The 12,491-nt window shown below is 40.9% G+C and overlaps 1 protein-coding gene across 3 annotated transcripts in view; it reads right to left on the reverse strand.

Moving 5' to 3' along the window:
- Window positions 1-3,802: 3,802 nt before the first annotated feature.
- PCYT1A (phosphate cytidylyltransferase 1A, choline) overlaps window positions 3,803-12,491 on the reverse strand; it is a 43,430-nt gene continuing 34,741 nt past the window's right edge. For all 3 annotated transcript variants that reach the window (XM_049629489.1, XM_049629490.1, XM_049629491.1), the window contains exons 4-9: window positions 11,661-11,777; window positions 10,466-10,617; window positions 8,114-8,192; window positions 7,243-7,385; window positions 5,371-5,559; window positions 3,803-4,504 (exon numbers count right to left, since the gene is read on the reverse strand). In XM_049629489.1, the coding sequence (XP_049485446.1) occupies window positions 4,298-4,504; window positions 5,371-5,559; window positions 7,243-7,385; window positions 8,114-8,192; window positions 10,466-10,617; window positions 11,661-11,777 (887 nt within the window). In that variant the 3' untranslated portion in view covers window positions 3,803-4,297. The remainder of the gene's footprint in view (window positions 4,505-5,370; window positions 5,560-7,242; window positions 7,386-8,113; window positions 8,193-10,465; window positions 10,618-11,660; window positions 11,778-12,491) is intronic.

A 12,491-nucleotide genomic window follows, 5' to 3' on the forward strand; every position in this document is an offset into this window, starting at 1 on the left:
AATGTAAGATTGTGTGTCAACTAAAAAGAAAAAAAAGAACTCAACCAGGCAAAATAGTACAAACCCAGTGTCCAATAAACCAGGCTTCTGAAGAAGAGATGGAAGCCTGATGGATTCTGAATGACAGATGTGTCATTAGGGCACTGAGGACATTAGACCTCATAGATCTGGACCAGCCTCCCTTTGTGGGACAATAGCTTCTGTGCAAAGCTGAAAAAGGATTTTCCTAATAATATGGTCATGGGACAACTTTGAGGAGACAAATCAGGATGCAAAGGCAAAGAAATTGAGAGCATAGGCAAAAGCCCCAAATATATAACACATGTTACACACATGTATACCAGGTCAAAAACACAGGAAATGGAATATTAGGTAAAACCACTTTGCCTTTATTTGGCTAAATGACAAAGGCCAAAATAACTCTGAACAAATTAGTAACACTCACATAGGAAAACAATATACTGAACACCGATTGAGGAAACATCCTGTGGGTTGCTGGCACTGGGGATGAGGCTAACATTCATGCCAAGGCCAGCATTTCTTCCCAACATGACTTTTTCTTTTCAGCATCCTCAATACAGGACAACCCAACTGATCGAGTCTCTGTGTTTAAAACAGTCGGTGCCCCTTAAGAAGGGTGGGAAAACCCTCTTTAAACCTAAAGGGACACAACCTGAGTCATCCCAGTGTTAAACCTAGCACTTTTGTTCTCTACCCCAATCTGAGTATTAACATAAAACTTTGGCAGACAGAAAATCTTTCATTCTTTTAAAGAAAAATTAACATTTAATAATATAATCCCAAGGACATGTTCTACTTATTTGGAAAAAAAAAAGCTAGGGACCACTCTTTATCTCATGACAATCTATTCTATGAGAGAAAACAAGAACAATCATTGTATGACTTTGCAAAATACAACCTTTAAAAATACTTATATTGGTAAGCTTAAAAAAAATACCATTAGTTAAAAACATTATTAAGGGAGTATTTTTTCCTACCTGTATTAGTTCAACTTCTGGTGAAAGTGTGTGATGACAGAAAAGGTAGAAGCTATGGCTTTTAGGGAATTAAAGAGAAGCAGCAAAATATAATTGATTTGGAAAGATTTTTGACATGAGATCTAGAACAGAGTCAAAAAGGCAATCGGCTCCAGAAAAACAGAAGCTACCCACAAACCAAGATGCTCTGGCGAAGCAAAAGCACTGTGAAGAACCACTGTAGAGGGACCATCCAGAAGGTGCTTGACCAGCTGTGTGGTCACAAGTAAAAGAAGAATCTAACTCAGGTGCCGGGTTATCGGCAATCACAAAAAGTCAAAAGTTCTCTTGACCTCCTTCATGTTTTTTCTCATTTAGGATCTTCAGCCTCCTCATATCCCCACCCTTCTTACCTAACTGAGCCTCAGCAAAATAATGGTCTTTGGCTCTAGCTATCAGAAACAGCCACAGTAGTACGAATGATCCATTTCTGTTCCTCGAAAGTTTCAATCTCTGTTCCTCAGTGCTCCTGAGTCTAGTGTAGGAAAAGAGCAAACTTTCTGCCCAGCCATCTCAAGATAACTGCTGCAAGCACCTCCTCGGCACCAACTCCTGAGCATCTGTCTCCATTCTTCGGTCTTACGCACTGCGCTCTGAAGCCAACCAACTTTTAAGGCTCTCCCATCTCTGCTACATTTGGCCTATTGCTTTGTGTGTGGGATTCAGGGAAACAGCTAATTAGAAACTAATATTACCAGTTAATATTAAAATTAATATTCAAAGATTTACAGATCACAGGCATGGTCATGGTAGGCAAACAACTAACTTCATTGAATTAGGCACAATCAAATAATGCATCATCCCAACAGCTTCCTCCCTCCACCCATCCTTGTCCAGCACTTAGGATCACATTTATCCCAAAGAAGCAAATATGCCACACCATAAAAGATTTTGCTTAAAGTCACAATTATTTGAAGATGCACTGGTGTTAGGAGACTGAGACTGTAGTCTTGTCAAAAGGGGCGAGAGGGCTTTCCAAGAACACGTGCATATGCTGGCCCTGGTAGTCTCACAGAGCTTCCCAGCACAGCTGTTATATTCCAAGAGCAGGGAATGTGAAAAAGAGCGCACTGATAGAGCAGAGGAAGAGGTCCCAGGCAGTATGCTTGAGAGGACTGACTGCAGGGAGGAAAACCACATTCTGAGCATCTTCCTTGCCAAATACATTTGGCTAACGTGTACTTTGAGGGAACACATAGGTGAGCCTCAGTAATGACTTCGTCACATTTCTATACCAGGGAGAATAGTAGGCAAAATTCCCAAAGAAGGAAGACTGAAGCAGAAAAGTTAAAATATGTGATCCTATGAAGCTGGCTAATGCAGGAAAACAGTAACTTGAACTGTTTCAAAAGAAGGATTCTAAGCCAAAGCTCAAGTAAACCAGATTTGATAGCACAAATAGCACTTCATGAGAAGAGTCAGAAATGCAGTTTTCATAGGCCGTCATGACAACAAGAGATTTCCCTCTCTTTGTGTCTCTACTCTGCCTCTCTGCATGATCAGAATTTTAGGAACCAAGGTAGTCCTGCTGTGCAGGCAGGCAGTGATTCTAGCCTCTGATCCTCAGGCAGAAGAGCAGGTTTTATCACAAAGTATTTAGAGAGGAGACTATGAGATGCTCACAGCCCTAGCACAGGGGCAAGGGAAGATAAAATGTGGTTTTCTAACACTGAAAACATCAAAATTCCACCCCCACAAGGGGTATTTATGAGTGACAGGGTGGGGCCTGGACATAAGCAGTTTTCCCCTGAACCCAGCTACAGGACTACTGAAGATGACAGTCTGCTAGGTCATGTAGCTGTAGAATGCTAGAGGTTTCAAATGAGCTCACACTCAACTGCAAGTGTTAAGCTTCAGCATCTCTGATGGGAAATATAAGTGGTGAATCCCCGTGGGCAACCTAACAGGGGAAATGGCACCATAACCAGCAGGCACACGTGGAGAAGAGAGAGAACCTACCATACTCTTGTAATGTGAACCCATGCTTTGTGGCCTGCTGGAGGGGCAGGGGAGGGAAGTCCCCACCAGCTGCAACTCTCAGAGGAAAAGGAACACTACCTGGAGCACTAGTTCCAGTCAAGAACTTTAAGAAAAAAACAAACAAACAAACAAACAAAAAAAACCCCCCACAACTTTCTTAAGAGGGGCAGGGTTCAAGATAAGGCTTCAGAAAGGGGGGTGTTTCCTTACGTTTCTGTGTTTAAATTCTGTGCAAAATTTCTCCAAATATTCAGTATGGCTTTGAGCAACATGGATTAACAGATCATGTTCAAACTGCAGACATTTACAAAGTACCCTTTGCAAAAAGCTAGGTAATAAGCATTGAAATAGGAGTATCAGGGCCAGGGACTTACTCCTGTCTGGGAAAATTAACCTGAATCGACCCCGTATAGGATTGAGTAGTGCCCCACTCCCCTCCTCAATCACAATAAACCTGAAAGCGTTCCTTCCTTCAAAGGTAGACTGCAGGAATGAGATTGATAAGAGCTCCCAAATAACTGGGCAACAGAATCTTCTGGGAAGATGAACACAGCAGGAAAACCGCAGACGATGCCATGTGGTCTGGTTCCATCCCCATCAGTGTCTTCCGTGGACCCCATTGGGTCCAATACGAAACTCCTCAGGGAGTAAGAAAAGTTAGGCTCAGATCTCCTTCTTCTCAAGCCACATTGACACATGTGCCAGCAGTACATTTAGGTGATTTGTGGCTGAGCTTACTCAGCTTTTAGCTTTTTTTTTTGAGGACGCCAAAATTATGCTATTTGCCCCTCCCCATGAAATCACTCATAAGCAGGTCATTGCTTGAAGGACTTGGCAAGCCACTTTGCCTCAGAACAGAAGGCAACACTATAGTGTATCAGGAAGAAAAGGCCTCTGGGTAATACACCACTTCCTTGTGCCCACTCCTCAGGGGCAAAAAATCAGTTTTACTTATAACATTTGAAAGACTGATTTTTAAAAAATTACTAAAAATGACAATTTCCTGTCAAGATCACATGAGCATAAACAGTAAAGCAAAGTCTGTAAAGAGGGAATATGGATGCAGAACAGGCTTCTAAGGTGTACTCAGCCTCCTTCTTGGTGTGAATGGGTGACGCCTCTTGGAGGATGGGCTGATCCCATCCTAGGTCCTCCTGCCCCAACTTTCTTTCTTTTGTAGCTGTCCTTAGGTTTAGTGTTGGGATCACAATGTGGAATTCAACCGAGAGCTTCCGAAGGTTATGGACAGAGGGAAGGGAGAGGAAAGGAGGGATGAAAACTTAGTCTTCTTCGTCCTCACTGATGTCATAAGTTGCAGCCTTGTGCCTGGAGAGGTTTGCTGGGGAGGACGGCGGGGAAGTCTTGCCAGAGAAGGGCCATCGGAAAGACGGGGAGGGGGAGCGTTCCCGAGTGGGGCTGCTGCTGGGACTCTGCTTTGGACTGATGGCCTGCAGCATCCGGCCTTTCCCCTCTTTCAGCATATGTTTCTGGGGAGACCAAAAGGTAAAATTAGAAGAAACCTATGGATCCTACTAAATCACCACTGGAGGATCTGAGACTTCAAATTATCACAAGTGCCCTGTGCAATATCATAAGTAATTGAATAAGCTAGGGGAGGGACACAGCTATAAGTTTAAGTAATTTTCTCCCTAAAGTAGTCCATGCTATGCAACTTATCTAAGGGTTCCCACATGCTATCACTCAATCCTTGACTTCTATGTCAAAGGAATTCTTAAATGGCTACTTGGTCTGCATTCCAGGCTCCAGGCAAAAACAAAGGAACTAACTCAGACAAAAGCGTACCTATTCTAGTTGTAGAGCTCTCTGAAAAGGAAATTCTATATTCTCCCTGAATAATCTATTCTGGTATCAAACAGTCTCACAGATCCTTCCTGATATCCGAGGGCTTACTTGCTAAATTGCTACACTTCACCTTCTATTTGGCTTGAAAAGACCTTGCTACTCCTCAAGGGCAGAATTCTCACCTCACCCAGCAATTCTGCAGCGGCTGTTTGTAGGGGAGGCAGCTTTCTTTTTACTATTCTTTGTTCTTTCCTTTCCTTTTATTGAAAACTATAGTGTAGAAGTAAGTTGGGCAAGGTTACTTACTTATCACCAGATTTGGACAAAGAGTTGGCAAAATTATTTAGGAGAATATATAACTTCTTTCTATGAACATTTTAAAGAACTTTTTGGGGATAGTCAAAAGATAGTTCTGCCCAATACAAGGGACAAATTAGGTAACTACTTAATGTTGATATCTCTTTCTATAATTCTGTAATTCTTTCCACAGCATGAGAATTCCCTATATTTTCCTAAAATTCCCTAAACTGTCCATCAGGAAAGAACATACCAGTGCTCCTTCTGGACCAAACATTTCCAGGAAACTTCCAATGAATTCTCGGGATTTCTCCTCCCATTTCTGAATGAGGTCAATGCTTTTTTCTTCAACCTTCTGAACAAATTCTTTTGACTTCTCCTCCACATCTTTCACTTTCTTCTTTACTTTGTCAACCCGCTCCTGTAAGTGGTATTTCTTCTCCTAAGTAAAGAAATAATTGTTTTGAGAAATAATACTCACTCTGACCTCCATTCCAAAGGGAAAGAAGAAAATGGTCTGGCACTCTACTGACACTATTTCCAGCCATGAGAACTTCACTTCGCTCTAATGTATCCCATAGTTCTCTATCATAGTAACATAAAATATACTCTGGATGGTCATCTTATACAAAAATGTGATAACTCAAACATTGTGGAAGCCTAGACTAAACTAAATATATAGAGTGGGCTCAGTAACAGACAGACACATAGCCAAATGCATCCGATTTTTTAGAACAAAACATAAACTTGGAACATAAACATGCCCAACATAACCCAAACCCCATTCTAGATGAAGATGTAAAGGGAGCCACAAGATTCTGCACAATACCACCAAGAATTATTGGTTGCAGTAGTGCATCTTTTACTTAGTTTACTGTGCTAGATGTTTTCCCCTCTATCATTGGCTTATTCTATGATTTTAGAAGAGCTATTTATTTTAGTTTTTGGTATCTGGAGGTCTGTTTACTCAGTTGCAAAAGGAAGAGGATACTCTTTGGTCCTACAAGCTTCCCTAAAGAGAAGGGAAAATGGTATGAACCCTCTAGGGATGGGGGGGTATGTTTTGCCAAATGAAAAGTATTTTCATAATTTCCAGATCACGAAGGGGAAAGGGAATATATTTAGGATTTTTAAACAACTGAACATAGAGATTCTGAAGTAGGTGGTTAGCAACAGCTAGGGCTTATCCGCATAGATAAATCATATTTAGATGAAACCATTTCACCTATTGATAATTCACAGAATTAGAAACAGGTAAGAGAGCACAGTAAGCTACTTGTGTCGAAGATAGAGTTAGCAGCTTCCTTCTTTTAAAACCAACTTTATTAAGATATAATTTCCAAATAAAATGTATAGCCATTTGTTTCTTAAAGGCAATATTAAGCTAAGATAAACTTTGCTTTCATAAATCAAATTTTAAAACCTAGGTCCACATGTCCTGAGAAACTGCATGCAAAATGTTGTGTGTCACTATCCACAGAGGGAATAGCTTTCATTAGATTTTCCAAAGACCAACCAAAATGGTAATAATAATAATAACAATAATAATAATAATAATAATAATAAAAATAAATAAAAGGTTAAGAACTACTGTTTTAAATATAATTGATATAGAGGGTATCAGGGTGGCTCAGTTGGTTAAGCATCCAACTTTTGGTTTCAGCTCAGGACATGATCTCACAGTTCCATGGGGTCAAGCCCTCCATTGGGCTCTTCACCAATGGTGCCGAGCCTGTTTGGGATTCTCCCTCTCTCTCTGCCCCTCCCCCATTTGCACGCTCTCTCTCTCTCTCTCTCTCTCAAAATAAAACTTTAAAAAAATAAAATGTAAATAAACATAATTGATATAAATACTGTACTAGGTAAGTTACATATTTTTATTTATTTATTTAGCTGTACATCTTTATATCAATGTGTTGATAGTAAGCTATAAAGGCAGAAAATGCCTCTGTTTTATTCTCTTTGTAAATAGCTTAGCATAGTGGTATCAGCAAAGAGGCAATCACTGAATTTTGGAGGTGATAATTATAACAGACTGAAAAGAAGCAACTTCAGCTTAGATGAAGTGGGAGGCAAATGTGTGTCCTATCAGGCCATGGAATTCTGGGATGAGGTTGGAACTCACATTGATAAAGCTGACATTGAGCTCCTTTGCCGTGTAGCCCCTCTGTAGGTTCCGTCTGGCATACACATCATAGTCCCGGACAATTCGGGTGATGATGTCTGATGTTGAGATACCTTCTGTCCTCTGTGTTGGAGCAAACATGCCTAATCCAAGAACACATACAAACACTGTGACATTCTGGTTAACTTAAACAGTAGGACTAGATGAAAACTGGGAGCAACACCGTTTTCCTCAAAAAGCAGAATCTGCTATTATTAAGTGAAATCTGGAGATACTGACAGATAGGAGGACTGAATTAAAGGCTAGGGGCAAGGAAAGCAGGAGCTATATGGTCCTAATATTAAGAAAAATATGGGGTGGGCACCTGGGTGGCTCAGTCAGTTAAGCATCTGACTTCAGCTCAGGTCATGATCTCACACAGTTCATGAGTTTGCATGAGCCCCACTTCAAGTGAGCTCGAGTCCCACTTTGGGTGAGTACAAGTCCTGCTTCGGGTGAGCCCCACTTCTCTCTCTTTGCCCCTTGTTCACTTGTGTCCTCTCTCTTTCTCTCTCTCTCAACAACAACAACAAATGTATATGTGTGTGTGTGTGTGTGTGTGTGTGTGCACGTGTGTGTGTGTGTGTGTGTGTATACACACACACACATATAGCTGAAATTAAAAGAGATATCAAAAGTAGATGTTTAGACTGAGAATTGATGGATGTCAGAACTATGCTCACCTTAACCTTTTATCTGAAATGAAGTGTGACCAGAAAGTAGATGTTGAATTTCTAAGTATATACATTTTCCTCTGTAAAGTAGATGTTGTTGAATCTCTGTCACTGCCCCTGAAACTCCATAAAGTGAGGATATACATCAGCTTACTCACCTGCTTCCTTAATGTGCTTATAAACATCATCACTCCCAGCAGAAGAATAAGGAATGTCATCATGGGCTACGAAATCAATCTGAAATAAGGAAACTTCATTTAAAACCCAGGATAACTGCCATCAGAAAGAACCAGTAAATACTCTCCCAGACCCAGATAAAGGACAAGGAGAGGCCAGGCCTCGAATGGACTTTTTTTTTCTTTATCTCTCTTTGCTTTGCTTCATACATTCCGTGATTCATTCATAAGCCACCCAAACTAATTATTTATCAATCATAAACATGAAGTTGGCCAGTTTCTATTTTTAACTATTTCTCCTGATATACTGGAAGTGCTACCCTCACACTGCATACCAGTCATCATACTATAGTAAATAGGACTGGAGAATTTGCTGGTGTGTTAGCTAGTGAGTGGAGCCAAGGAAAGAAGAAAGGAAATCTCCCCATCCTCCCAGGTCTATAAGGGTTGGTCAAATAAGGGTTTCTAAAAATATGCAAAAGAGGTTATTTCGTTGTTAGCTGGTTTCTCTCTCAGTCCATGAGATGAGTGGGAATATAAAAATAGCAGGCAAGAGCCCTTTTACTAGAACAGATACATCTATACTCCTGAGAAATGTAAAACTCAAAGCCATAAAAGACCTTTTGGTCTTAGGCTCTATCACTTTACTACTGTCAATACCTCTTGCAACAATGAGAAGAGAACAATGCCACTGGGATCAATAATCTTTCAGACAGACATGCTAACCTTACTTAGTCATTCCTGAGCAGGCCAAATGGCATTTACTAATATAACTGCTAACACAACCATACCCAGTTCCAGAAGCCACTGTAGTATGAACCATGCCCAGGACTGTGTCAGAGACTCTCGGCTAACATCTTGGTTACTTACGGACAATTTATCAGGGGTCAATAGGCAGCAAAGTGAAAATAAGAATAGTGGGCAGGGGCGCCTGGGTGGCGCAGTCGGTTAAGCGTCCGACTTCAGCCAGGTCACGATCTCGCGGTCCGTGAGTTCGAGCCCCGCGTCAGGCTCTGGGCTGATGGCTCGGAGCCTGGAGCCTGTTTCCGATTCTGTGTCTCCCTCTCTCTCTGCCCCTCCCCCGTTCATGCTCTGTCTCTCTCTGTCCCAAAAATAAATAAAAAATGTTGAAAAAAAAAAATAAAAAAAAAAAAAAAGAATAGTGGGCAAGTAAGACGGCTGGTTGAGGATACACTGCTAACAAGGAGAAAAGAGAAGTTAGAAGTTCCTCTACCCTCTTCTGCCTGGGCCTGCCTGGCTGTGTTGCTGAGAATAATCTTGTTCATCACCTTTGGTACATCAGCTGCCAAGTATAGATATAGAAAAGCTAGAGAATTATAAAAGGTCTGTCACAATCCTAGTTTTAACAAACATCACTCTTGCTGAGAACTGACAATATTCCTCAAGCTTGAGGGCCTCCGACCTGATCTGATAGACCCTTCTCATCTTTTATACTCACCTTTTATAGGAAACCTGTTTCTCTAATGTGTAAGAATTAAAAGAAGGTAAGGGGTTTTATAATACTAACTCAATGAGTAAAAGTGAGAAACCCCCCTGGTTTCTGATCTCACACAACATCTAGCCCAAAATCAAAGCCCTGAAACTAGATTAAGTCAATACAAAAGAAGTCTATGTTTATCTGTCTTATTTCCTGGAACTCCTGAGAACATGGCTGAAGCTCTGTATATTCTAAAGGACTGGTATATTAGGAGGACGGGCACATCCATAGTGAGGGGGGATAAATATCACTTAACTGAAGAGTTCAGTTTCTAGCCCTGCTACTGTGTATCCTAGACCAGGTTATTTGGTCTTTCTGGCTCTGTTCTCAGATATAAAGTAGAAACCATAGGGGCACCTGGGTGGCTCAGTTGGTTAAGTATCCAACTTTGGCCAGGTCATGATCTCATGGTTCATGAGTTCGAGCCCCACATCATGCTCTGTGCTGACAGCTCAGAGCCTGGAGCCTGCTTCTGATTCTGTGTCTCCCTCTCTTTCTGCCCCTCCCCCACTCACATTTTCTCTCTGTCTCTCTGTCTCTCTCTCACTCAAAAAATGATTAAACATTAAAAAAATTTAAAGTAGAAACCATAACTACCCAGTAAGACTGTGGGGAACAAATGAAATATAATGGATGTAAAAGTGCTTTTAAGCCACCAAACCCCATATAAATGTTAGGGATGACTAGTAGTAAAATCACTGTCATCTCCTCCATGTGAAATTTACACAGAACGTATAAGTAAAATAAGGCTAGTGGAAAACTAGCCTGAGTCTTGGAAGTCTTGAGAGTCGAGGGAATTCCAGGAGGGGAATGGGGACATGTACTCAGTCTCTTACCCGGTGTTCCGCGAGGAACTCTGGCGTGAGGGTCCAGGGGGCATTCCTCACCACCTCATCCACATAGCGGCAGTGCTGCACGGCATCATAGCGCTCATTTTCATTCATCACTGTGAAGCCTTTGAAGTTGTGTGTGAGCTCATCACTGCAAACTGAGTTCACCACATCATAAAGTTGTAAGTCAAAGTCCCCTTTGCTTAACCATTCCTCAGCCACCCACCTCTCCCATGGACTAGGAGTAACCGATCTAGGTTACTAGGACTGTAACCGATCTCCCCACATGTAGAAGTATTTTCTGGATATAGCTCATTCTGGGTAGCAATGCTTTTCCTAATCCAAGATATACCTTCAGGAGCAATACACACTAAACAGTATGTTCACACTTTGGAGAAGACTTCGAAATTAACCTGCTGTGAATTTCTACAGCAATTAAGTTTTTAAAAATATTTTCTTAGGACACCTGGGTAACTCAGTCAGTTAAGTGTCTGACTTCAGCTCACGTCATGATCGGGTCTGTGGGTTCAAGCCCTATGTCGGGCTCTGTGCTGACAGCTTAGAGCCTGGAGCCTGCTTCGGATTCTGTGTCTCCCTCTCTCTTTGTCCCTTCCCTGCTTGCACTCTGACTCTCTCTCTCAAAAGTGAATACACATTAAAACAAATTTTAAAAATGTTTCCTTATTACATTTCTGTAAGACTGTACTGGATCACATAACATTTGCTTAACAGACTTTCATACTTCAGTTGATTCAAAATGACAAACTGGAATCTAGTAAATACTGTTCTTAAGTAGGCAATAGGGGTCACTGTTGCTCTCCAAACTGTAGAAACTCAAATGAAAACAGTGAGATAAAAACTAGACATCTCTGGGATACCTGGCTGGCCCAATTGGAAGACCATGTGACTCTTCATCTCAGGGTCGTGAATTTGAGCCCCATGTTGGGTACAGAGATTACTTAATAAAACTTAAAAAAAAAAAAACAAAACAAAACTGGACATCTCAGGTCAAAGAGCCTGTAGTTTCTTTCACCAGGTCTGTATACTTCATGTACTTCATATACTTCATGTTTTAGAGAGGCTGCTCTACATCCCTCATTGTAAAACCAAAATAAGAGCCAGGGCTCAGGTTATGAAAGGAGAAAAATGCTACTATAATTTTTTTCTGGAAATCACCTAAAGTTATCAGATATTTTCTTACCTCCTACAATAAGGTATGTATTAGGGAAAAGGTTCTTTGCTTGCATAAGAGCCCGGGCATGACCACAGTGAAATAAGTCAAATATTCCATCTGCATAAACTCTCACAGGCCGGTCACCTAAATCCAAAGGAAAGAATTTATCAAAAAAACACATCGATTCAATATCTCATATTTGATAAGTGGAAATGGCACTGTGTTTCCACCCTTGCATGCCCCTCTCTTGTTTTCTGAATATTCACCCTAATTTAGGGGTAGACTGGGGTTGTGAGGAATAACATCAGGCTTCCTTGGCTACAAAGACGCTTTTGACATCACATCCATTGACTCTGTTACCCTGATTTCACCAAACTGCTCATGTAACTGGATATCATGATTGCTTTTTCTTAAAGTTATTTTAGAAGTAAATGGGAAGAGTTACATAACATATGTGTCCTAAATTTTAAAATCCTCACCTTCAGCTTATGTTTAAATTTCAGTCATGTTTAGAGTATAGCTAAGGTATACTCTGGCTGCTTGCTCTCTCATTTTCAGGCTGCCTTGATTACTAATAACTAAGCTTTGCTATGAAAATAAACTTCCCTCTGATTGCCCAGTGAGTAAGGAGTGATCCAAAGAGGTGAGACTGAGAAAAAGGGAAGGTTAAGTACCAGTTATCGACTTACTGCTTCTCAATCCCAAATTCACCTTCAGCACCTGCTCTGTGATAACAGATAGGATTCCTTCAAGTATTTCTCCTTGGCAGTGAGCATGTTATACTTTCTCAGTAGAGGGTGATATACTAAGTATTTGAAAGTCAAATATAAATATTATAGGACTTTATATTAGAGCTTT

Source organism: Panthera uncia, chromosome C2 (assembly GCF_023721935.1).
Source record: "Panthera uncia isolate 11264 chromosome C2, Puncia_PCG_1.0, whole genome shotgun sequence".
Classification (NCBI taxonomy): domain Eukaryota; kingdom Metazoa; phylum Chordata; class Mammalia; order Carnivora; family Felidae; genus Panthera; species Panthera uncia.